This window comes from Halichoeres trimaculatus, unplaced genomic scaffold, assembly GCF_033239565.1.
Source record: "Halichoeres trimaculatus isolate MK-OKI-2021-1 unplaced genomic scaffold, fHalTri1.1 fHalTri1_scaffold_16, whole genome shotgun sequence".
Lineage (NCBI taxonomy): Eukaryota > Metazoa > Chordata > Actinopteri > Labriformes > Labridae > Halichoeres > Halichoeres trimaculatus.
In genome coordinates, this window is record NW_027437194.1 from 31754886 (window position 1) to 31781287 (window position 26402).

Below are 26402 nucleotides of genomic sequence, written 5' to 3' on the forward strand. Positions count from 1 at the left end.
CTCCCACCTCTTACCTCAGAGATTTCAGCAAACTGCGAGTTAGCCTGGCAGCACTTCTCTGCTGTCTCCACAGCCAGCTCATAGTTGTCCACGAATGCTCGGTAGACTCCCAGCTGGCTGGCCTGGTAAAGGAAAGAGAAAGGGATGAAGTTTGTTCCACAGACAGAGCTCAAATGATAGCCAACACAACAATCCATGTGGGGAGCTGAGCCGCACCAGTTAACATAATCCTTGCCCTTTAAAACACAGAGGTTTCATTTCAGACTCAGTCAGCTAAGTAATAGACAACCAAAGATAAACACAACCATGCTTACAACAACATTGAAAACCAAGGTGCACCACCCAGCTAGGTTCTGGCTGTCATGGAAACCAGCAAGCCCTGCACTGTACCAGCCTGAGTGATTAATGGTTGTAGTAACAGAGGCTATTAAAGCATGTTTAGTTGGCTTGACGGCTGAATGAAACTCCAGCACACGCTGCCTGCAAACCCTGCCATCCATCCCGACGCTGTATAAAAGAGACGATCAATTCTCTGGATCAAAGGCCGAAGAGAGAGTAGGGGAGAGAATACAGCTTTGTCTGATGTAACACACACTGGGCTACCCAAACACACACACACACACACACACACACACACACACACACACACACACACACACACACACACACACACACACACACACACACACACACACACACACACACACACAGGGCTACACACAGACAGAACTACATCCACAGGGCTACAAACATAGGGCCACGCACGCACGCACACACGCACACACGCGCACACACACACACACACACACACACACACACACACACACACACACACACACACACACACACACACACACACACACACACACACACACACATATGATAACACACTCAAAAACCATGTTCAGCCTGTAGCGAAAGAAAAGTGATGATTAGTGATAAATATGTGTTTTTTTCTTATTTCTATCCCTAACATCCCATGACCTTCCTCCCAGGCCCTGACCTTCCTCTCAAGTCCTGACCCTTGCAGTAACAGACGGGGTAAGATGTAACACAGGCAGGAGTCACAAGTTTCTCTCAACAGTGTCTGCACTAATATGTTGTGCTGGGAGTCACAACATGTGAATGTGTAGATTTTTCAAAAGGTCAAGAAAATAACTGCATCCCATGAGTCATATTTAGCAACACAGTGAATGCATGACTGAAGACAATCGAGTTTATTCCCTTGTTCAAACACCCACTGATGCATCTCAGGCACTGAAAGTGTTCAAACCTCCAGAGCACCACATATATTCAGAAAAATATGCACACTTTGGAAATGTTAAAATAAAGGAAGGCAAGACGTAAAGCCATTTTCACAAACCTGAAATCCTGTGTCACACCCAGGGTCACACAATCTGCAGCACCAGAGGAGGGCATTCAGAGCGTGACTGTGCAGAGAACAGAGAAGCCACACATCTGCCCAAACACATCCACACAGTGCCGTGAAGGCTTACTGAGTGTTCAGCTCCAGTATCAGAGCAGAAAATGTCTTTTGGTGATGAAAGAAACTGCCTGGGTGTTTGGATTTCTCAGTTCAGGATTTGTCCTGTGTGAAAATCTGTGTGTAATCCACAGCGGAAAACAATATTAGGTGACGGTCCACAGCCATTACATGGAAGTGCTGGATTTAGCCACTTGGGAGTTTCTCACAGATGGTGATATTTCTCAAAAAGAGGAAAGATGCTCTGCTCAGTCTCTGATGATACCATGATAAGAAGAGGAGTCTACAGCCATGCCCGGAGCAGTGCTAACATGATCCAAATCAAGATGCTAATCTTGAACAGGTTATGTTTGCTGTGCTAGTTTCTCCTGTTTCAGTGTTCAAATCAACTGATGATTAGAATACCACAAACTGAAGCTTTAAGAAAAGAAAAGCTAAGGAGTGGATTCACCTTCAGAAAGTGGAGAGAAATGTCAGCATGACCCGTGACAGACTGAGGGAGTGGGAAAAGTCTTCTGTTTCCACATCCACCCACAAAAGAAAAGACAAATGACAGATTAAACAGGATTTGATAATTAATTAGCCACCATCAGACCCCAGGTAATGTTAGCATTTAGCCACTTTCCAGCTCTGCTGTCAGCTGGAAGCAGTGGGCATGATTAACACTTTAGCATGAACTAGCTAACAGAAATTCATGGTAATGTCAGCTGTATGTGGTTGATGCTAACATTAGCTGTTGCCCACAGACAGCTAGTGGATGAAAGAACAATGCATTTTAAAATGAACTCTTCCCTGATGCCCTTGTGGATTGTTTTTTGTATTTTCATGGTGGAACGCTGTAAAACAATTATCAAAATCTCATTCATTTATATATTTACTTGTTTGTTTATTCTAATTAATCAGGCTACAAGCACAATACAATAATCACTGCACAAGAGCATGAGTTCAGAGGTAAGTGGCAGACATGGAGATGTTAGATACATCAGCTCTCTGGTTATGGCTTTTTATTAGTATATTAGATATCTGTTTCCATATGCTGTTTTTGATTTGATACCAACAGACAGAACAACTACCCCAAATCAAAAATGGTTTCATGCATGAACATTGATTTTTTTCCCTTCCTGCTCCTAAAGATGGCGGATGCTTTTCTTGTAGCTTCCTCCTCCCTATCTGCCCTGCTTGCTCTTGGTCTGTCTCTTTCTGAACTATCAGAGCCTCTCTTTGTATCCAATCCAAATCCCCAAATCATGGATTTGATTGGCTGGTCCCTCAACGCAATTGAGCAAATTTTTTCAATGAAGAAACTGGGCAAAGGGGAGCCTACCTGCCCCTGTGGTAATCTGCAGCCAGGTATACCATCAACTCCTGCGAGACTTGGATACGTATGCCTGCCAATCCTTTTATCGAGGATGTTAAAGATGTCTACATATTTGGAATTATGGTAACAGGTTTCCTGCTGTTTGGAGCAGGCAGTTTCCTGATTTATCACACACTTCAGAAGACACTGGCTGCAGTTTTGGCAAGTGACAAGCTGCCGTCATTGAGGGATTGTGCAGGGTTGTCAACACTCAGAGTCAAGCGATATGTGAACTTAATTACAGGCAGGATGTGATTCTTGGGCTTCTTCGCAGGATGGATAACAACTTAAAGAAGATACACCCATTCCCGTTCCCTTTTCTCATCTGAGAGGGGGCAGCAGCGTGCGCAGTGTGCCCTCCCAGTTCTCGCGCTCTTGTCCTTCCCCCCTGTCTGTCACTGTATGTTCTTAGACAGGATGTAACTGAAATGTGACTTTGTTGCTCTGAAACATGTTGAATGACGAATAAAGCTATCATCATCGACATCATCACCATCTTCATCATCATCATATCCTCACTGCAGAGACTCAAGTGGATGAATCCTCTGCAGGGTGAACAGTAGTTTGTGGGTTTCCTGTGTGAGGCCAAATGTAAGACTGAGAGATGTTCTTCTTTCATACATTCACATATTAAAGCTCTTGTGAGGGCTGACACTCAGAGCTGATGGATGTGTCAACAGAGTGTAACTTTTGTCCCGTTCAGCAATGTCTGATGAATGCTTCAGCCCTCTGTTTGCCTTCCAACACTTCCTCCTGACACTCAGAACCTGCTGATGCTGCTTTGCTCTCTGTCACATGTTTCTTGCTCTGATTTTTTGGTTCTTAAGCTCCTCTGTTCCTTCACTGGTTTCCAGGTTTCCATCACAGTGGGACAGCTCTATCAGAGCCACAGCAACTGTAATCTACTTGCTGTGCTGAGTCTTATCCTCCTCCCCCCTTTCCTGGCCTGCATCACCTCCTCCTCCTCTCTCATCTCATTTCTTCCTCCCTCCTTTTCTAGCTCCTAACACGACGGCTGTCATGAAGCATTTTGCCTGCTTTGCTTTTTTTGTAGGCTCAGCGTCTTCTACTCCTGACTTCTATTAAGTGCCGACTGGAGTGAGCAACTGTGTGTGCGTAAGTGAGAGGGTGTCAGTTTGTATCTAAGATTGTGAAAAGGTGCAAAGATGTTACAGAGAACAACAAAGACAGCCTGACTCTGGAGTACCGAGAACCATACAGAGCACGTAAAAAGACTTCATCAGGCTGACATACTCTTTCTAGATAGACAAAGAGAACAGGTCAACTGATGTTCAGGCCAGAGGTTTAAGTTATTCACCTGATTAACAGCCAGAGGGCATATGAAGGACAAATGAAGGTTGTACTTCCTGTTCTGTGCAGTCTTTATATTCAGGAGCTCTTGTATCAAACACCATTTCTCCAATCACTCTGATATTAATTTTCTTCACACACAAAGCTCTGTACCATCTAATGTCTCCTCTGGAGGCTAAGTAAGGATCAGATAATTACTCAGGAACCAGTCTGAAGCAGATTTATGATGGGAAATGTAAGCAGAGCAGCTTTAGAGGAAGAGAAAGAGCAAAACTGGATCAGGTGAGTCAAATGATGAAAAAACAAAAAAACAAAACTAATTTCTTGGCTTTGCCTCAAGGGTAGGCTCCTGGGACGAGTTAAGAAGAGAGAGAGCGTTTGTGTTTGTGTGTGTGTGTGTGTGTGTGTGTGTGTGTGTGTGTGTGTGTGTGTGTGTGTGTGTGAGTGTGTGTGTGTGTGTGAGAGGGAGCCCCCTATTTATAGCAGCTTCTTGAAGACACAAAGCACACAGAGCAGCCATGGCCTCAGCCGCCTCAGGCAGAAAGACGGCACCTCCCTCTGTGTGTGTGTGTGTGTGTGTGTGTGTGTGTGTGTGTGTGTGTGTGTGTGTGTGTGTGTGTGTGTGTGTGTGTGTGTTTTATAGGATGAGTGAGTATACGGGGTGGGGGGGGTGGGGGTGGGGGTGGGGGGTGTTGTGGGCGAAGAGCAGTTTTTGGCAGAGAATTAACAAATGATTCATTGTGGGTTAATTGACCTATTGTAGAGATGATTAAAAAGAACCAGTGTATATTCAGCCCCAACAGCCTTTACAGAAACTACTGGAGAGAGCAAGAGAGAGACAGAAAAAGAGACAGAGAGTAGGCAGGAGGCTGTAAGAAACAGACAGATCCCATCTCTCCAGATTTGCCTGGATTTAGAGTGAGAGAGAGAGAGCATCAGTGTAGAAATCCAATCTTTTTCTTCTTCCCGTTTATTTTATCACAGGGCCAGATTCTGTCTCTGAAAGCCTCCAGATCCAGATGATGACCTCACTGTGGGTGATGTTGCTCAGTCACAGCTCAGAAAAGTAGCTACTCTAACCTGAGTGTGTGTGTTTGTAACATCAACTTTCTGGGATCCCAGTGCTCTCACTATGACTTGGTGTCATAGTCTCTTCCAGGGACAATCCGTGGGCAAAGTCAGACACTCTCAACCCCCCCAGACCCCACGACTCACCAGTTTCTGGAAAAGGTCTCCGACTCTCTGGTGGTGGCTCCACTGCTGGACGCGGGGTAAAAGTCCGTCGTAGAACTCCCGGTGGATCTCATAGAGCTCAGGCACTTTGAAGAAGATGGTTTCTATTTGGGCCACGGTGAGCACAGGCTGTGACGTCGTAGCTGCAGCCTTCAGAGGCTTCATGGGCTAAAGGAAACACAACAGGTTTAGACCAAAGGTAGTGTTTGGGTACGGATTGATCACTTACTGCTCAATTAAAACTAGATAAAGGCACGAGGAGTCAAAGACAAGCATGTTTTTGATTTTGAGAAAGGAGGACCAGTACTTTGGATCACATGAGCCCAGCTGATGGACAGCAGCCGTGCTGTCAGTCACACAGTGGATGAGAGCTTGGATCCTATTTGTTCTTTTACTTATGCAATGTAAGAAATATTAAGTACAGTTCTTCCTTCAAAAAATACAATTACTGATGTTAAACATTACCCAAAAAGTCTGAGTTCACAGAAAATTCTACTACGTTACACAAATCTGTAAATGTTTGTAACTTCCACCTGTGAGCAGGACACCCCATGGGTAACACATTTACCATCAGCAACAGCTCAGACAAACCCTCTGAAAAGAATAAATGAATAAAACACGTAGAGAACAACAACCGTTCCACTGAGCTCTGAATGCTTAAACAAACGCTGTACAAGCAAAAACACTCAGAGCTCTAATCTGTAACTGAACAGAAAAGAAGTACACATTATAAGGTAACGTGAACTTCATCAACATGTTAGTTTGAACCTGTTTTTTAAAATGACCTTTTATCTATAATAGAGTTTTATACTGTGTTTATGCTGTATTTAATCAATGCTTCTTTAATTCGACAAGAATTCTAATATTACGCTCTTAATGCTTCACCGCTACAGCCTTTGTTTGTCAACACAACATGCAGCTGATATGTATACCTGTGTATGTGTGTGTGTGTCCTTACCAGTAGCAGGGCCTCCAGGTGACTGAGGTATGTTTCCTCTGTGGCCAAGATCCCAGACAGGACCCACTTCCTCATCTCAAGCCCTTTCTCCAGGTCACACTCAGTCTGCAGTGAACACACAGACACACAGACATAATGGACAAACATAAGTACAGGTCAGACACCTCCTATAACAAGTCTCTCAGAGGGCTAAGAATGTTTGAGACTCACTCACTCAGAGCATGGTGAGGCTCTGTTTTCAAACTGGATCGTCATGACTCTCTCTGTCAGTGCCAGAGTCTAGAAAATCAAACTGCAACAAATTCACTGTCTACAGATTCTCCCTGGCTGGCTCCATGTTCCCCTCAGTCCAGTCAGGGCTCGCTGAGCGCCACGTACAAGAAAAAAACAGAGAGACGGACAGATTCCTCGGGCTGCCTCGTTTCACCGTGAACTCTGAAATAACTCAAACAGGCAGACGCTCCCATGGGACGGAGCAAGGCTGGCTTACAAATATGTATCTGTGAAAGAACACACACACGCACACACACACATATACGCACACACACGTGCGCGCGCACACACACACATGCAAAAAACACACACACACACACACACACACACACACACACAAACAGGCGCGCACTCACACACACACGCACGCACGCACGCACGCACGCACGCACACACACACACACACACACACACACACACACACACACACACACACACACACACACACACACACACACACACACACACACACACAGATAGAGCCCAGGTTGGGATGTAGAAGCATCTGGTCTCTGAGGCTGGTTGTGGAGAGAGTGAGAAAGAAAGAAGATAGGAAGAAGGGATGGAGAACCCAAGCAGATTTAGACTAATTACTATAAAAGAGAGACAGAGAGGGCAGTGTTCCTGTTGTAGCCAAGTGAATATTTATTTTATTTTGAAATACTTTGTAATTTTATTTTGTGAACTTCTTCAAAACTTTAATTTAAACTCTGCACATTTTTTTAGTGAAGAGAGTATTTTTATGCACCACGACCTTATATATGTATTCTAATGTAATGTAAATATGTTTTTTGTGTTCCTTTTGTTGTTGCATTGGGGGTCTGTTTTTAGTGTAACACCCACTCACACAAACGTGACGTGGCTGCACTTTCGCGGCAAAAGTTGTGCAGCTACTGATCTGGTAAGACGTCTATTAACATCCTCCTCCCTTTTGTTAAGCTAACTCGGTCAAAAAACGTTTAATCTGCCCAAAACCATTTCTAATGAATGTTGTAGCTTTCCTCATCTCATCAGTGTGTTTGGTGAATAAAACTTGTCGCTAAAAACAGTCGTTAAACGTCGCAATCACGTCGGAGATTGACAACGGGTCTGTGTGTCCTTTGATCTGCAGCAGGAGAGGGAGGGAGACTCTGCTATTGTGTGCGTGTGTGTGACTTTCCCCTGTGCTCCTTTCAGGTATGTTTAAACTGTGGTTTGTTGCTCTATGTATTGAAAACGAAAAGTTGAAGTGTTATTGATGGATAAAAAAGACAGAGATATGTTTTTATGTTGTTATGTTTTTGTAAAGATGCACTGTTATACTAAAAAAAAAAAAAAAAAGTTGTGCAGCTACTGATCTGCAGGAGAGGGAGGGAGACTCTGCCATTGTGTGCGTGTGTGATTTTCCCCTGTGCTCCTTTCAGGAATAAATGATAAAGAAATCCTGTCAACCGTGTAAGTGACCTCTGTGCTGCCAAACAATCATCTTAAGTCTGCTACACTGTCATGATGAAGAAAAGAGGCAGGAGGACAGGCTTGTTTTTGGTTATACACAGAAGTTGTATTTAGTTATATATCTGAAAGATGATCCACACAGCATACCAGATAGGAGCAGGAAAGACAGGTAGACAGTTTTCCTCTTAAGCTCAGAGTGATGCAAAGAAACACAAAGAACCAACAGGTCAGAAGAGAGAAAATGAAGGGATATGCCTGGGGGGTAAAGAGGCTGGTAGAGCCGTGAGGCAGAGAGGAAGTGCCAAGAGAAGAATAAGAGTGAAAATAAAAACCAAACAAAGAATCCTGGATTTAACCATTGGCTGTATTTAATAAAAATTAGATTAAAATTCAAATATTCTATCTCAAGTTTTCCTCTTTAAATCAGCAGCCCTTGTTCTTTCAACTATGTTTTGATTTCCTTTAAAGGGTCATTCTGTAAAGTTTATACCCTCTCCTCCTCTGACATTTTTCTGTTTTCAGCTGCTGAAACAGTGTATTATCTCTATGCGTCTGTTTCTCATGTGCAGGATAGAGGACATGATTCTGACAGACATCTATTATTCATGACAGCGAGCTGTTGAGGATCTGACGACAATAAGATCAGTTTCCACCAAAGTGCATTTTATTAAAACTCCACAAAGTGAGCCTGCTTTCATATTCAAAGTGCAAATCAAATTGTTGACCATAAATAAGTCATGTGACTTATGATGCTCTCTCACACACATGAGATTTCTTCAGAGTGGCTCTAAATATGTGGGTCTCCTCTGGATCACAGACAATAGCCTCAGGCAGAAGCGAACCCACAAAGTTCCTCAAACTCATGAAACATGAATGATTCCTGCTGAGCTACAAGCATCAGCATGAGCTTTATGACTTTGCAATTATAAGGTTTGTCTTCTGCTGCAAGAAGACTGGGAATGAAGGCTGACTGCAGCAGTGACGAGCATGAGTAGGAAACCTTAGAAACTCAGAGAAGAATGAATGAATGAAAGAACAGAAAGGAACCCCGCGGTGTTTATTCATTGTTTTAGGCACCAGACGACTTCCACAGGATAAACCAGACAAATCATCTTTTTTTTCATTGCCATGGCAACTGATGAGCTCATCACTGATTCTCACTGGAGGGGTGTCTCTAACCAAAAGTCTCCAGCTCGGGGGGGATTTTGTTTTTGTGATCATGTATTTTTGTTGTGATCATGTTTTTTTTTGTTAAAAGAAGTCTATAAAAGTTAATATTTAAACATGTGAACTGCAGCTTACACCTATCAGCTCCTTGTAAACCATCACAGCAGCTCTAGCTGACATACTTTAGCTGTTACGATTGTTTTTGTCTGTTTATTTGCTCATGTGGCAGATACACTGGGTTCACTGAGGATTTGGTCATATGCAGATAAGCTGTGATGCTAATAAGCTTCTCCCACACATGGACTGCAGTCCTGACGGTTCCAGAATTTGTCTAGGTGGGGTGCATGAACTCAAACAGCCTGCTCACGTCTGCTCCACGCTGCCTTTTTCAAGCCAGTGTTAGCCAATTAGACTGAGGCCAGGCTCATCTGGGATGTTGAGTTTATAATTTAAAAAAAAGACTAATAAACTTTTTTGGAGGTTCAACTAAAAATCAAATAGACTGACTCCAACCAATTCAAAGCACCTGTCTGGCTTCACTACCACAAACAGCACTATAGGCCACCGTTGGCTGTTGTGGGCCACCGTGGGCAGCTGTGGACTGCCACTGGCCGCTTTGGCCTTTCTGATGACTAGATTGTGTCTTTCTAACATATGTTCTTGTGATAGTGCATCTGTAATGAGGCTAACTAGCTTAGCATGGGCTTCCTCTAACTTCACACTGACTACAGTGTGCCACAGCCTGCAGTGCGCACACACAGCTCTCCCTCACCTTACCACAGTCACAGCATGGTTCATACGCTGGTCACTTTGACACGTGAGACTGACTGCCTCACAAACACTGTGCTCTCTTTAACACACACAATGAAATTGATGAGAAGTCAGTTAAACAACAGTGATTTGTTTGAAGGAAAATAACAATTAGACACTGAATCAAATTTGATGTTCACTTTGGCTTCCTCAGTAATTTATGTCACAGGCCGCCACTGCCTGTAAGTCAGAGTGAGCCAATCACAGCCAGGGACATTCTGCAACACAGCCAGTGAGTGGGCACTTTGTTTACGATGGGGGGAGCTCTGCGGGTCTGTACTGTGTGCTGTGGTTTCATGCATAGTTTTCCTGCTGCTGTGTTTGTGGAAACACTTTCAGACATGTGGGGGTGATTTCAAAGTACCACAGGTAATAATCTGAATGCTTCTCCTCCACCAGCAGCCTGACCCTCGGAACACAGAGTAAACTGGGTGGGAGAGCCTGTGGGGTACAGATAACCTCAGCTGTGAAATCAGGTCCTCAACCTGGAGTTAGTAAGGAACCGTCCAGAGGTTATGTGTGACAGAGGCTGCAGGTTTCTTTCTGAGCTGAGTGAGGTTTGGAGAGAGAAAGAGGTTTGCTGTATCATCTGTTGACCAAGCCTAACCCCTTTTTATGAAGCAGTGTTTAATGAGGCACACTTTGTGGAGCTCAGTTCATCTTTTGTTAGTTAGTCAGGAAATAAGAGCCCAGGCCTAACTTTGTGCTCTCTCCCTTTGCTAACATCCAGCAACATGGGGGCAAACTGAGCAGCTGTAATCACAGTGAGCAAAACCTGAGCCCACAGATTCACTCCCTTTCTTCTCTCTGCAGAGAGTGATCCCCCCCATCCCTTCGAACCAATGAATCTCTGATGTCTGGCTGTGACTCTGGACCTGAAGTGGAAAATGAAAAGAGATCTGATCAGAATCTGAGACCCCTGAGACTCCTGATCAGAGACTTGGCTCTGCCCCATGCCAGGCAGAGCCAGATTGTGGGAGGAATAGGGGACACTGTTCAAATGAAATCTGTGGTATTTCTGATGGTGATGACTCATCACAGTGACATCATAATACCATCAGCTCCCACTCATCCAATCAGAGCTCAGCAGGGCACTGACTCATCAACTTGAGAGGAGGCAGATGAGGGTGATGTTTAAAGGGAGGGCTGTCCAAGGGCAAATGACAGACATCTGAAAACAAACACACCTTCTGTCCTTTTCTTGTGTCAGCTTTCTGTTCTTGGAAAGACTCTGAGTATGCCAACCAATCTGTTCATCCTGGTGTACACGTCACGTGTCATGTGTCATGTGTCATGTGTCAGGCGTCACGCGTCCTGCTTCACCTGTACACTCTTGTGACTGGTCTTTTCATTGTTTCTGATTTCCTGTAGTTAGGCTGAGTTTTATTTGCCTGTTCTCAGAGCAGCAGTTCAGAGCTGCTCTCATGTAGTTGTAGAAACAAATGTCGTGCTGTATGTCAAGACACCAGTTTGGATAGTTTGCTGTTCTGGGTCGGCACTCCTCACCTCACACCTTTGCAGTCGTTTCCGGCCCCTCGTCGTGTTCTCACAGGAGAGACTTCACTTTAATCTGTATCTGTTTCTGCGTGTGTAAAGTGTTAAAGTGGAAACATTTGTTGCAGCTTTCTTACAGGATCTCGCCCTCCTCGAGCAGAGAACCAAGGACTTTATTTATGCCCGGTATATTTAAAAATAAAACACCCGTTTAGGACTTTGTAAGCACCTATGGTGCCCGTTAAACAGCTGCACTGTAAACCATTCATCCTGACTGCGGGCTGTCTGCGTGTGTCAGACCTGAGAGTCCATATTTTCCAGTTTGTCTGGATGAAGCACACGGCCCTTCAGCATTAACGGCCGGCTGATCCTACTGTCAGTTTTTCAGAGGGGGTGTGAACATTTGGAGTTTTCCCATCATGCCACTGATTCGTCATTTCAGTACATTATGTTTTATTTGTATCCTGTGTTGTTTTTTTTGTGATGGACGGTCAGGCAGAAGTTCTCATAATGTGGAGTTTCTTACAGTCGTAACGCGTCGGTGTGTCGTTGATGGAAAAACACATGTTTCAGCACAGTTTTGTTTTTTTATGTTCACTTCTTCGTAGAGGCTGATTCACCTGTGAATGAAAAACGTGTCATGTTTTTATGGTTATTTAAGAACTCCTTGTAGGCTCATGTATTTAGCAGAGACAGCCACCAAATACCAGACTTGAACACTTTTATTCTTTACAGTTGCTATTTAAAGATTTTGATTTGGTATATTAGAAAAAAAAAAAAACTGCTTTATTTGTGGTATGGGGCGGCTGTGGCTCAGTGGTAGAGTAGTCGCCCCTCGATCTGAAGATAGGGGGTTTGATTCCAGCTCCTGCAGTCACATGCCGAAGTGTCCTTGAGCAAGACACTGAACCCCAAATTGCTCACACTGTTGGTCAGTAGTGTGTGGATGATGTGAGTGTCTGAAATAAAAACTGATGGTTTACAATAGAAAGCCACCATCAGTGTGGTGTGTATGGGTGAATTAGACTAGCAGTGAAAAGCACTTTGAGTGGTCTGAGAGACTAGAAAAGCTCTAAAAAAAGTACTGGTCCATTTACCATTTACCATTTACACACACACACACACACACACAAACACACACACACACACACACACACACACAACTCTGTGTTTGTGTGTGTGTGTGTGTGTGTGTGTGTGTGTGTGTGTGTGTGTGTGTGTGTGTGTGTGTGTGTGTGTGTGTGAATGAAATCAGTGAGAACTCCTGGCTCACAGGTCAAAGGTCAGACTGAGTGAGGAGACTGCTCCTGTATTCAACCATTCATCAAATTAACAGCAGCTCACCCAGCAGCTCAGACAGAGAGTGAGAGTCTTCATGGGGTGGGGGAACTGATAACTCTGGATCATTGCGGGGGATAATGGGGCAGGTGGTACTGTCCTTCATCAATACCCTCCATGGAGAGGTTGAACTTCAGGTCAGCTGACAGAGGTTTGGTGCACTGGGATTGCTTTGAGAACAGATTAGTCCACATCTTTCCTGGTATTAGTGCCAAAGATTGGAACCATTGGTATCTACTGGAAACCATGATAGTGGGTCATTATACTAATACTTGCCAAAGTTGTTTTTACAACAGTTTGAAGAAAGTGTATATTCAGAAGCTCAGGTTAGAATCTGCTTCTGTGTTGTGAGCAAGCACGGTAACATACTGACCGACTTGGAGGACTCTAAGGATCCCGAGGACAAGGTGTCCCGACTGCTGCGGCTCTTTGAACTGAGGTGCGGCGAAGATGATGGCGAGTCATCGATGTACGGTAGAATGTCATGATGTCTCCTTTGCTCCTCTGCTCGGTCTGCATCGTAACCGTATGACGAGGGGTACTGGTGTAGTGACCATCTGTGACGAGAGAGAACAGAACCTTTGGTTAGTTTGACGTCCTTCACCCTCTTGCAGCTTTAAGAGACAGCTCAATGTGCCCAACAGGCTCTGATCCAGTGACCTGAGGTCAGTCCAGCTGATACTGTGGAGCTCTAACCTTTTGGTCATTTGTGGGTGTTTGTAGAATAACCTAACCTTAACCCTAAAATTATATTGATAGAGATTCTTTCTACAGCCAAAACCTACAGTATGTCATACTTAAACCATCGACTGCTTTAGTGTTTGACCAACCTGAGTTGTCCACCCATTGACTTACTTCATGGAGTGTGTGACTTCACTGCTAGGCCATGACCAACGCCCCAAAACTTCAAACTTTGATTCAAAAACTGAAATTAAATAAAGCTGATATCATAATAACCAGTTATATGATGCAAGACCAAAGGTCAGGTGAGAAGCATTTTGTGTCATTTTTGGTGCCCCCTGTGGACAGAGCAGTCTTCTCTGCTTATTTTTGTACCTGTGGTCAAACATCTAACCGGGTGGACATTTTCTGCAGTAGAACATGTGAGAAAGTATCAGCAGAGTGAAGTTCATCTCTTTATACACATCCCGAGGGTCTCAGACTTTATGATAAGAGTCCAAAGAAGCATTAAATCTTACTGTCAATGATTCAGTTAGCTTTTAGCTTACACGGGGGGAAACCATTTCTTCAGTCTGTTTCATGACCAGCAAAAAACTTAATATGGCAATTTAAGTACAGTATCAAGTAGGGACAAAAAACACACAACAAACAGCATGTTAGCACAATGCTAAAGCTAGCAGGAAGTTCATACTTTGTGTATTCATTTTTTTTAACCCAAGCCAATAAAACCCTAACTATTTATCAAAGCTAGAGGGTGGTACCTCTGCCTGATCCTCTAAGATCAAATAGCTTGAGAAGGGTCTAGCTGCAGACCTCCGCTCTCAGCTGCTTGAGGAGCATCTCTGAAACTGACTTCTCTCCTGCAGCATTTCTCAAACGTGTCAGGCACTCCTGTTTTCAGCTATTTTGGTCTTCACGGCATTAGTGATAAGCCTCCATGTTTGAATTAATACTGCAAGTGCTGTTGCAATGTCTGCGTAAAGGATCAACCAATCACTTAACTGGCTACGCCTTATGTGCTTTGATTGACAGACCAAGTCATTATGCTGGAAAACGACATTATGAAATAAAAAGGCCATTGTGGAAAAGGGCATTATCAAATAAAAATTGACTTTGTAAAAAAACATTTTTCTTATCAAATCATTTCACGAAAGCTTGGAAAATAAATAAAAAGTCATTTTTAAAACTATGAAATTGTTGAAATAATCATTATGAAACATTTAATAATAATTGTTCATTATTACAGAATAATAAAATATATTTCATCATAAAATTTTACAATTCAATGGCCATATTATACATTTTTTCTTTTATTTATTTCAAAATGTTGATTTTATTTATTTAATCATGAATCTTTTGGGGTTACACAGAAATCAGGAGTCTTGGGAAGATTTACTGAAGAGAGGCTACACACTGAGTTGCTGCCTCTCAGGTTAGCTTAGTTAACTGATGGGGTGTATTTGTGTTTAGCAATGAAACAGTAAGAGAATCCAGGTTAGGTAAAACAGGATCTGTATGATGACCTAAATACAATCACAGCATGCTTGTAAACACTAGCTTTTCACCGCACACAGATAATGACAGAGATTTGAGTTAACAGACTCCTAACAGCACTCTAAGCTGCACTCTGTTCATGTCACCTGTGTCTTTAATATCCACACTAAGAGATCCATGTCTTACATTAGCTGGCTCTATGCTCACGGAGGGTGCTCGTGTGTACCCTACAGTTAATTTTCAAAACTAATTAATGCAGGATCCAGAAACTGGGGCAGACGAAATGAGTTCCCTCTTGTATCCACTTTCATGTATTCAGACAAAACATAAAGCTGAGAGAGAAGACAGTTTTTTAATAAAGCCTAATAAAAAGTGGGTCAAGGTTCAGAAAGATGTCTGCGACATCTCCGGGGAAATTTTGACACCCCCCCCCCCGCACTGGTTCCTCTGGTGGGAAATATTACATCTTCTGTCAGAGAAGAAGGAGTAACACCTCAGCTGGAACAAAGAGGATACGTCTCTGATTTCTGTCTGCGGCCTTTTAAGGTAAGATGAGATGAATAGAAGGAAAAACAAAGTCAGAAACTATCACTCAACTCATCTCTCAAATGGGTTCATTTTATTTAGTCTGTTGACATTTTGGCTTTTTCCAAACAAGGAGTTTTAAGGCCATTACTGATTCTCGTGGGAAAGGGTTCAGGCAGCGGTTCAGGGAGTGTGAGTGCTGAAGACATAATGCATCTCTGAACACCACTGAAGACCTTTTGCTCATCTCCTCCCACTTCTGCATTCAACATAGCCGCTGCATATCTTCTCTGTGCTGACTCAGACCAATAGCACGCTACAGTTCACACCAGTCACAAACACAGAATCAGCTCCAGTGTTGGAGCAGCTGCCTCTGCAGTCTCTCTGTCAGCGTGTTTAGGATCTCACACAAGCACATACACAGACATATGCTCATGAAGAAACAGATCAGAGTGAGAAACCCAGAGGAAAAGATGGAAAGAAACAAAGCCAGAGTGTCCAGGGCCCGTCTGACCTTCAGCCCACCCACGGCTCGATTCTTGTACTCGCTGCAGGCTGTGGGTGGGTGCAGCCCACTGTGCCTGCTTGGATCAATGGCACCCTGCCAGCCAGGCAACACAGCAGCTCTGTGCATGCATGTACGTGTGTGTGTGTGTGTGTGTGTGTGTGTGTGTGTGTGTGTGTGTGTGTGTGTGTGTGTTTGTTTATTTGCAAATGGCCTCCTTGGACAAATCCAAATCTCAAAACAACCAAAAAGCATGCCACACATTTGTTTCACGTCAGAGCTTTGAGCCACGGCTTTGGTTTTTTACATTGTGCACATGTGCTGCTGTTTACATCTTGCACAGACTCCTTCTTCACATCTTTTCCTAGTTGTTTACACCTTCCTTTATCATCTTCTCCAGGACTGTTTTCGTTTACTAAGTCCTTATGATGCACTGTAGTCATTTTCCTGCTCTTCAGTCCAACAGCATCTCAGGTTCTGATGTTAAATAATTCATCTTAAATAAATAATTACTTGAAATAAAAAATAACTGTCTCATCCAAAGTGTAGAACCTCAAAGTCAGTCCAGCCGTTAAAGCTACAGAGACCAAAGAGGATTGTTGCTTTGTGACTCATAGACAACAACTACATAAGATGAGGAATCTGATTGGCTAGGGAGATAACGTCTACATCGGGATGGGTACCGAATTAGGTACTTTTACAGGTACCGACCGAAAAATACATTTTATTATAAAAAAATGATATTTTTACCACATAAACACAAAAAGTACCCAAAATTGATACTGTTGAGTACCAATACCGATTGCCAGATACCGGGTACCAGTGCTGTGTCGTTTCAAATGTGAAAAGTACCCATCCCTATTTATCGTGGAGTAATACACACATATGGTGAAAACAGCCCTATCTCACAATGATAAAGAATCCTTTAAAAAAAATCCTGGATCCAGACGGTGATCCTTATCACCTCCAAAATGTAATCATGTCTTCCTTATCCCATTTTGAACATTTCCGGAAAATTTCATCAAGATCTGTTTGTTACTTATTTAGTTATGTTGTTAACAGACAAAAAGACAAAGCCTGCCACAAACAAAACCCCCTTAGCAGAGGTTAAAACATCAACTTAGCACAAAAAGTAAGGACATTTGTGTTTGGTGGATCATTTCTTTGTTGAAACAAAGCTTCTTGGTAATAAATCTTAAACATATGTCTACATCAGCAAAATGACATCTCTGGACAGAGAGCCTCTCATGCAGTAAACACAGAGAGCAGCTGATGATTATTTAGCCGTTAGCTTCTTGTCTTGGGGAATATTCACATTTGTTCCACTGCTCCAGGAAAAGGGTTGGAGTATTGTGATGTGCAATAGTCTCTGAGGGGGCAGGAAAACCTTCTTCACTGCAAAGACCAGTACTTTTGATCTGACTAAGCAGCACCTTACCTGAGCCTGGTGCTACAAACACTCATGCAACACACGTTGGCAAATCAACGAGGAGCCACTTCATCCAAAAAGCTACAGGGCTGCATTTCAGCCCTGAGAGCACAGGAGGAGCACAGGTTAGTCTGCAGCTTTAAAAGAGCTAATAAGCATAAAACTAGTGAGATCAGAGGCAGGGTACATTAATGAGAGTACCAATAAGAAGTAAGGCTCAGTTAATTTACCTAGTAACTAACTGCTGTCATAATACAGTAACTCTCTAATTCCCTTAGTTATATGCTGGTGCTGTAGACAGGCAGCAGGGGTAGCTCCAAATGCTTTTGCATCTTGCTTTGGGTAGCTGTAATCTTGCCATCTTTCTCTTTCGTCCACGATGCAAACTGATATCTAACACCTGTGACCCTGATGTGCTTAGCTTTAAATGCTCACCAGGTAATGATGCTGGTGTTGTACTCTGTCTGTGTGAAGGACAGAAGGTGTTAAGGTGAAAAACAGCGAGCAGGAAATGATGCCATGCTGGAATGTTTTCCTCTCACAGAGTTTCCCAGCCACACCTTCATGTGTTCAGGCCAACAGAAAGCATCTAGGCCTACTCTCAGCAGCCCAGTGCCTCTCTTTGGAAAAGGGTTATCCCTGGAAACACTCTGAGATTTTGTGTGTGTGTGTAAGTGTATCTAAATAAGTGTGTAATGTCCTTAGTGCCCACACATGCCCGAGGACAAACATATCGAGCATCCAAACATGCGTTTTTGGTGTGTAACCAGCTCTTGGTTAAAAGAGGAAACAGCCACAAACATAAAACCAGGATCATGAATAATAATGACAAACTGGAGATAAACTGAGGGAAGCCAAATAAACCACCACAGTTCTGGGTTCACACAGTGTCTTCTGGGAAATAAAAGTCTCCATGGTACATAACAGAAGGTAAACAGCTGCATTTTATCAGTTTTAACAAAGGGGAGAGTATCCTGAAGTTTCCTTCGCTCTTTGCCTTACAGAGGGACAAAAACATGTGAATAGATGAGCAGCAGTTTCCAGAGCCATCAGCTTTACAGGTGGTTAATGGGTCACCACGGCCTGTGCTCATCCAACACCTGGCCTCAATTTCCCCGCCTCTGACCTCATCTCCTCATCTTAAATACCACCTCTAGTCCCTTTCTCTGCATCTGTCTCTCACATTATTTGTTTACATGCATATATCTGTCTGCCTCTTTCTTTGTCTTTACAGGCTGTCCCACTTCTCTTCTCTGTCTTGTCTCTCTTGTCTCTCTCCTGCTGAACAGATCCCCTGTGTGCCCACTGGTATGTAGCTTCCACAGCTGGCCTCTTCATCCTTATGCTGCTCACACATCAGCATCTTCCTCTTCCTGCTCTGAGCTGCCTCACATTTCTCTTACTTGTTTTCGAAATGATTCCCCCAGGAAAACACTGAGCTGCATAACTGACAGAAAAAGTCAGCATGTGTTTATAAAGCAGGCAAAAAACACACATGAACACACATTTATACACAGATAGATTTGCATTATACTATCCCCAAAACGATCCAACTATTGATTCCTTCCCCAAGCTACTGGCAAACATAACATCCAAACTCTGCCTCGAAACACACACACACACACACACACACACACACACACACACACACACACACACACACACACACACACACACACACACACACACACACACACACACACACACACACACACACACACACACACACACACACACACACACACACACCCAGGTTGGGATGTAGAAGCATCTGGTCAGAAGAGAGAAAATGAAGGGATATGCAGGAGGGGGGTGTATTAGGGTAGAAGGGTATTAGGGTGTCAGGATATAATGCTGTCAGGGTTTAAGGAAGGTCAGGGTATTAGAGTGCCAGGTTTATAGGGTATTAGGGTATCAGGGTATTAGGGTATTGGGGTATCAGGGTATTAGGGTATTGGGGTATCAGGGTATTAGGGTATTGGGGTATCAGGGTATTAGGGTATTGGGGTATCAGGGTGTCAGGATATAATGCTGTCAGGGATTAAGGAAGGTCAGGGTATCAGGGTATTAGGGTATTGGGGTAACAGGGTATCTGGATATAATGCTGTCAGGGATTAAGGAAGGTCAGGGTATTAGGGTATCAGGTTTATAGGGTATTAGGGTATCAGGGTATTAGGGTATTAGGGTATCAGGGTATTGGGGTATTAGGGTGTCAGGGTATAATGCTGTCAGGGTTTAAGAAGGGTTAGGGTATTAGGGTGTCAGGGTTTAATTGGGGTCTGGGTAAAAGGGGTAAGGGTATCAGGTAGAAAACACTTAAGGCCACACTTAGTGAAAACACAATCTGTTTTGACAGTCTTCTAGGTTAAACTGGAAAACACTGAGAGCTCTTATCAGCTAGTTAACACCTGCAGCACTTCATGGGGTGTTGAAAGGAAGCAGAGGTGAACATATTCAGAAGGGTTCAGATGAACACTGCTGTGAAACCGCAGTCAGAGGAAAGACAAAGAAACAAGAGCAGACAAGGACAAAGCCTCAGTCAGTGAGACCCGGAGCCACAGAGAGAGACTCTCAGAGGAGGAATAAGATATCCTCCATGGTGAAAACTGGCTCTCCACCCCCATCATGCTTTCACTCAACCCGGCCGTCATAAATCTGCCCTGCATTTATTGGACTCTGGAAGAAGTGTGTGTGTGTGTGTGTGTGTGTGTGTGTGTGTGTGTGTGTGTGTGTGTGTGTGTGTGTGTGTGTGTGTGTGTGTGTGTGTGTGTGTGTTGGGGGGGGGGCATACAGCCCCACCCAGACCCAGATCCAGACTCAAACCCAGATTTAGAGAATGTTAGCCTCTCTCCCTCCCCCTGTTAATCCAGCTGGCGTGATCAGAGATCAAACGTTGTGTTTTGATTGCTTCCTCCCATTCCTTCTGTTGAACCTGATTCACACACAGCGAGCAGGGAGCTGCAGTGGGTTTAAGTGGTCAGCTCTGGAGAGTGGTGATAAAAGAATGGGCCCTGCTCCTGAATTATAATGATTATTTCATTTTAACTTGAGTGTGTGGGTCTGATGTATCCACAGGGCTGAAAACTATGATGAAGAGGAGGGAGAGGTCCTCCCTCCTCCAAATACCCAGGTTAAAGACAAAGTGACAGAGAGAAGAGTGGGCGGCTGGATGTGTCAAGAGAGAAAGCTGTGTAAATTAAAGTGAAGCCCCTGTTATGGAGACACCAAAGGGGCTGGTACAGGGTGCGCCATCAAATGAACTTCTCCAGTGATCCTCCTGCGTTTGTGCTTTGACAGATGATAAATGTGGTTATGTCAGCAGGATGACGTGGGGCTGTAAATGAAATGTATGGATATGTTTTTAAAGGGATTGCAGTCTTTATCTAGAGCATAAAATTGTAAAGATGTCCTCCATCTGCTCAGACAGTAAGGGTAGGTTTGTAGTAGAGCCCGACCGATTAATGGGCCCGGCCGATTAATCGGGCTATTATGCCTGTCACCAATTAATCAACATCGGCCAAAATGTAGCCGATTATAAAAACTTTTGCTCCACGGAGATTCTGTCGCTCCTGCTCCTGTGTGTTGGGCTGCACGCTGCCCGAGTGCCCCGCCCCTCCATCCACCATTATGCAATGTAGGACTATCAACGTTTAAACGTCAGGAAAGTTGCTTTTTTGTGAGATTAACAGAGATCAATGGTACTGTTAATTCACATGTCCACCATTATCTAATCTAAGACTATAGAATAACATTTTAATGTTGTGTAAGTTGCTCTTTGTGTGTTTACAGTTTGATTTTTTTTTTACTTACTGTGTTTAAGGTTTGACTTATTTATTTAAGGTGTTAACAGTTTGACTTTTTTTATTTATTATTGTGTTTACAGCTTGTTCTTATTTATCATTGTTTACACTACAGTTCTTACGTTGACAGTTTTATAATTTAAGTTCCTTGTTTTAATTTAATAGTGTTCTGTCTCTGTCTTGAATCATATGGGTATTAAAACAATTTGTGTTCATATACAGTATATATCCTGTGTATATCGATGCATTTATTATATATATCAGCCGATACATCGGATATCAGTCGACATATCGGATATCGGCTTTTTTTGCCCCCCAGTATCAGTATTGGCATCAGCCCCAAAAGTCCCATATCGGTCAGGCCCTAGTTTGTAGGGATGCTGTTTTCAGTTTGGGCCATGGATAAGGTCTGATCCAGAACAGAAATAATTCAGAGGAACAAGAATGAAGAGCAAAATGACCGCATCAAGATCAGGATAAATCCTCAAAGCTGTGACTGCCTCTGATCTTATTTACCAGTCAAAGTCTTAATGTGTGTGTCACTATAAAGTTGAGACAACAGAGAAAAGCTCATAATTCTTTTTGTTAAGGCGCCAACTCTGCTCATCTTTTTCATTTGAAGCCAATTTATTATCAATACCACTCCAATCAAAGCTGCCCGACGTCTGTCTGAGGGAGAACTTCTTGTATGATTAAAATTGGCGCTAGTGAAAAACACGGAAACACTAAGGGACTGAAAATGCTGTAGTAAGCATGCCAGGCCTGTAGTCGGTGCTATAGCTGTCTTTTACAGAAGCTTCTTTTACAGAAGCTACTTTTGGATCCAAAATGCATCCAGTCAGACTTCATGGTGACTGTGGAGACAGTAAGATGGCTGCTGAAAACACTGAATACCCATGGAGTATAAAGAAGCAGGAAAAAAGAAGCAAATTTTTACTCATTAAAACTTTTCTCACAAGCCTGTTACCTGAGAAACACGGAGGATTTTTTTTCCTGAGCGGATGCAGGAACCCTCTGAATTTTTGGAGCTGAATTTCAAATTCCACAAACTTTACAGTTCATAGCCAGGATAGGGCCCTGCATCAAAGCACAGAAGAGCAGACCAAGCAGGGACAGAAACCGAAACGGAGAAAGAAAAGGAAGACTTGATGAAAAATTAGAGAAATGAAAAGAGATGGTAAGAAGATGACAGAAGCTATCAGATCTACAATGAGGAGAAATGAGCAAGACAGAAATAAACACAACTAAAAGAGGAGAAACCACATCAACACAGAGTATTACTGTCAGGCAGACTGACAGAGAGTGTGTGTGTGTGTGTGTGTCTCCATGTTGTGTGTTTTTCTTCGCTGCCTCGCTGCTTCACTTTACAGCTTCTGTGTCCTAACTCTGCCTTTGATCACACCAGACTTTCAAGATGATCACTCTCCTGTCACACACACACACACTCACACTCACACACTCTGTTTTACCGTCATCCTCCCAGACGAACCTTTGATTCCACAAGCGTCTGTCGTGTCTTCTTCGTCAACTGCTAAAGTCATTAGGAAGGAGACTCATTACCCGCAGCCCAGAGCATCATGGAAGAATTAAGCGTTCAAATTGCTGCAAAATCACACAGTGATTAATAATACAGCATGCTAAATTAGCAGATCCACTCAGAAACATAGGACACGCTCATTAGGCTTTCAGCGGAGAGAGGGTGATGTTTGATGAAAAATAGAAGATGCTTGGTTTTTGGTGAAGTCAGCAGACTGGGTGAGCCTGTGGTCTGTGTGGAGGGGGGTGGTAAGGGGTGTGAAGTGTGTGTGTGTGTATAATTCTTCGTTTTTCTCGACAGATTTAAAACACACTCATACTTTGTCATTTATAAAACCCAACAGCATCGTTTGACATCCTCTGTTGGCTTCTGGCATGAGTGGAAGCTGGCGCGTCTTGCTGCCTGCTCCCCAGACACGTTTTTAATTCCTTATATGTGTTTTTGCCCTAACTGATATCTCGCACAGACTAACACTCACTAGCCCATGGCCCGGCTCCATGTCTCCTCCTTCCGGCCACGCTCTACAATGTGGGTCAGAAGGCTCTATATGTCGACTTTTCTGGTTAGGGCTGCCCTGTCACTCCTCCATCTACCCGTGGAAGGAGTCCTCCAGTACTCGGCAGCCAAGCCTCTCTGGCTCCGCTCCCAGCAGCCTGGATCCCCACCGGCAGCTTTGCACCTCCACCCGGACACTGCCCTCCTGCCTTGTAGGAGGTACATTCACCGTGGGTCTTGGCAGGGTTTCCACTACGGCGGTGCTAAGGGAATCACCTCCTTCTGGTCCTCCACTCATCGCCCTCCCAGAAACATTGGTTGGTCTGTGGATCACAGCGTGCTAGCCCGCCTGGCTAGGTTGGCTAACACCGGCGTCAGCTTCGGTCTGCTGAACATCAGATCCCTCACCGAAAAGGGACATCTCATCCAGGATATCCTACACGACGGTAAGCTTGACTTTCTTTGTTGAAATAAGACTTGGCAAGTACCTGGAGATTACTCCCAGCTATATGAATCTACTCCAGCGGGGTTTGTTTACATCTCCAAACCTCTTAGCTTGGGACGCGGAGGAGGTCTCGCGATAATTTACCGCAAAAAGTGGAAGGTCCTCTCGGTTTCTGGGTCCCCCCTCTCCTCATTCGAGTGCCTTGTCTGTCAGAACCCCGGACCCACCCCCACAGTCATTGCCACTATCTACCGTCCCCCCAAACCTCACAGTGACTTTTTAAATGAATTCTCTTCCCTCCTTACCCACCTGTCCGCTCTCTCACCCAGTGTAATTCTGTTAGGAGATTTCAATATTCACATGGACAACACTGCTCTTGCCATCACCACGGACTTCTCATCACTACTTGACAGCTTTGATTTTCAGCAGTTCCTGACTTCTCCACACACACAAAAGGACATACAATAGATTTAATATGCTGCTCAGGTCTCACCCCCTCCAACTGTACTGCCAATAAACCACACATCACGGACCACTTCCTCCTCTCATTTAATGTCACCCTCCAGCTCTCCATCTCCAAAACTCCCCGTATCATCTCATTCCACAACATTAAGGACATCAATTTGGACTCCCTCTCCACCTGCATCACCACCCTGACTCCGGACCCCACTTCCACCCCCGATTGATCTCGTTGCTCAGTTCAACAATGGACTCTCCAACATTCTCAACACACTTGCTCTCATCAAATCCCGCCCTGTCTTCTTCACTCGGTCTGCTCCCTGGTTCACCCCCTATCTCCGTTCCTTAAAATCCCAAAACGGACAGTTTGAAAGACTCTTCAGGAAAACTGGTCTCACCATCCACAAGTACATGTACTTTGCTCAGTTATCTCTCTACAAGGACTCCATCTCCAATGCCAAATCCTATTACTACTGTGGTCTCATCTCCTCCACTGCCAACAACTCCAAGACTCTCTTCTTCGTTTATAACAGGATCATCCAACCCCTGGACTCCCTACCCCCCACATGTACTCCTCAGATACCTGTGACTCCTTCCTCTGTTTTTTTAATGATCAACACTATTCACCTGCACTTGGGCTCCACTTCCTCACCACTCACCTCTTCTCAACTTCCCCCTCCTCATCAACTATTCTCCACCTTTGAACTCCCTCATTCCTCAGTTATCGCAGACCTTATAACCAAATCCAAAGCGTCAACCTGCCAGCTAGACCCCCTCCCCACTCCTCTGGTCAAATCCTGCCTCCCCTCTCTGCTCCCCTTCATCTCCTCCATTATCCACTCCTCACTATCTACTGGAACTGTTCCCACCTCTTTCAAAACTGCATCTGTCAGCCCCATCCTGAAAAAACCTGGTTAATCTCCATCCTCATCGTCCTCAATCTGAATGCAGCCTTTGACACTATTTCTCACCCCATCCTCCTCCATAGACTTTCCGCCATAGGCATCACCCACACCCCTCTTCACTGGTTCCACTCCTACCTCACAGGCCGCACTCAGTTCATCCAACTCAAACCCTTCACCTCACAGCCCTCCCCTGTCATTTCAGGTGTGCCCCAGGGGTCTGTCCTGGGGCCCCTCCTTTTCATTATATTTCTACTTCCACTTGGCAATATTTTCCGTAAATTTGGTATCCACTTTCACTGCTTCGCGGCTGACATCCCAGCTCTACCTATCCAGTAAACCCGACGCCTCTCGTCCAACTTCCTTCCTCACCCACTGCCTCTCAGAAATAAAAGTCTGGTTCACCTCCAACTTCCTCAAACTAAACTCTGATAAAACAGAACTCCCCCTGGTCGGTATAAAATCCAATTTATCCAAAGTTGACAGTTTCTCCCTCACCATAGACAACTCTCCAGTGTCCCCCTCCCCTCAGGTTAAGAGTCTGGGTGTTATCGCCCGGTCTGCATACTTCCACCTACGTAATATAAACCATCTCCGCCCCTCCCTCACCCCTCACACCACGGCCATCCTGGTCCACAGCCTCGTCACCTCCCCGATTGACTATTGCAACTCACTCCTCTTTGGTGCCCCCCACAAATCCCTCCAAAGACTTCAAATGGTTCAAAATTCTGCAGCCCGGTCATCACCAGGACCCCCTCTTTTCATCACAACACTCCGTCCTCCAGTAGCTTCACTGGGAACCCATTAAGTTCAGAATTCACTTTAAAATCCTGCTGTATACTTTCAAGGCCATTCACAACCTTGCCACCCCCATACCTGTCTGATCTCTTCCACATCGCCACCCCCTCTCGATCCCTCAGGTCGTCCTCCTCCCTCCATCTCTCTGTGCCCACCGCCCAGCTCAGCACCATGGGGAGCAGGGCTTTCAGCCGCTCTGCTCCCAAACTCTGGAACACTCTCCCCTCAGACCTCAGAAACATTGACTCTCTTCCCCAAATCAAAACTCAAAACCCATCTGTTCCAAACCGCATATTCCCTTTAACTTTCCACCTCTTCTAACTGTGTCACTTTTATATGTTGTTTTTATATATTTTAACTGTGATTTTAATGCAGTGTGTCATTATTTTCTATTTTGTAAAGTGTCCCTCGGTGCCAGAAAGGCACTTTTAAATAAAATGTATTATTATTATTATTATTATTATTATTATTATT

At 44.1% G+C, this 26402-nt stretch overlaps 1 protein-coding gene across 1 annotated transcript in view; it reads right to left on the reverse strand.

Moving 5' to 3' along the window:
- The window catches only part of LOC141805123 (breakpoint cluster region protein-like), a 111559-nt gene that overhangs the window by 39016 nt on the left and 46141 nt on the right, over positions 1–26402 (reverse strand). The window contains 5 exon segments of the mRNA XM_074689874.1: positions 15–122; positions 5367–5552; positions 6343–6447; positions 13232–13392; positions 13395–13415. Of these exon segments, the coding sequence (XP_074545975.1) occupies positions 15–122; positions 5367–5552; positions 6343–6447; positions 13232–13392; positions 13395–13415 (581 nt within the window).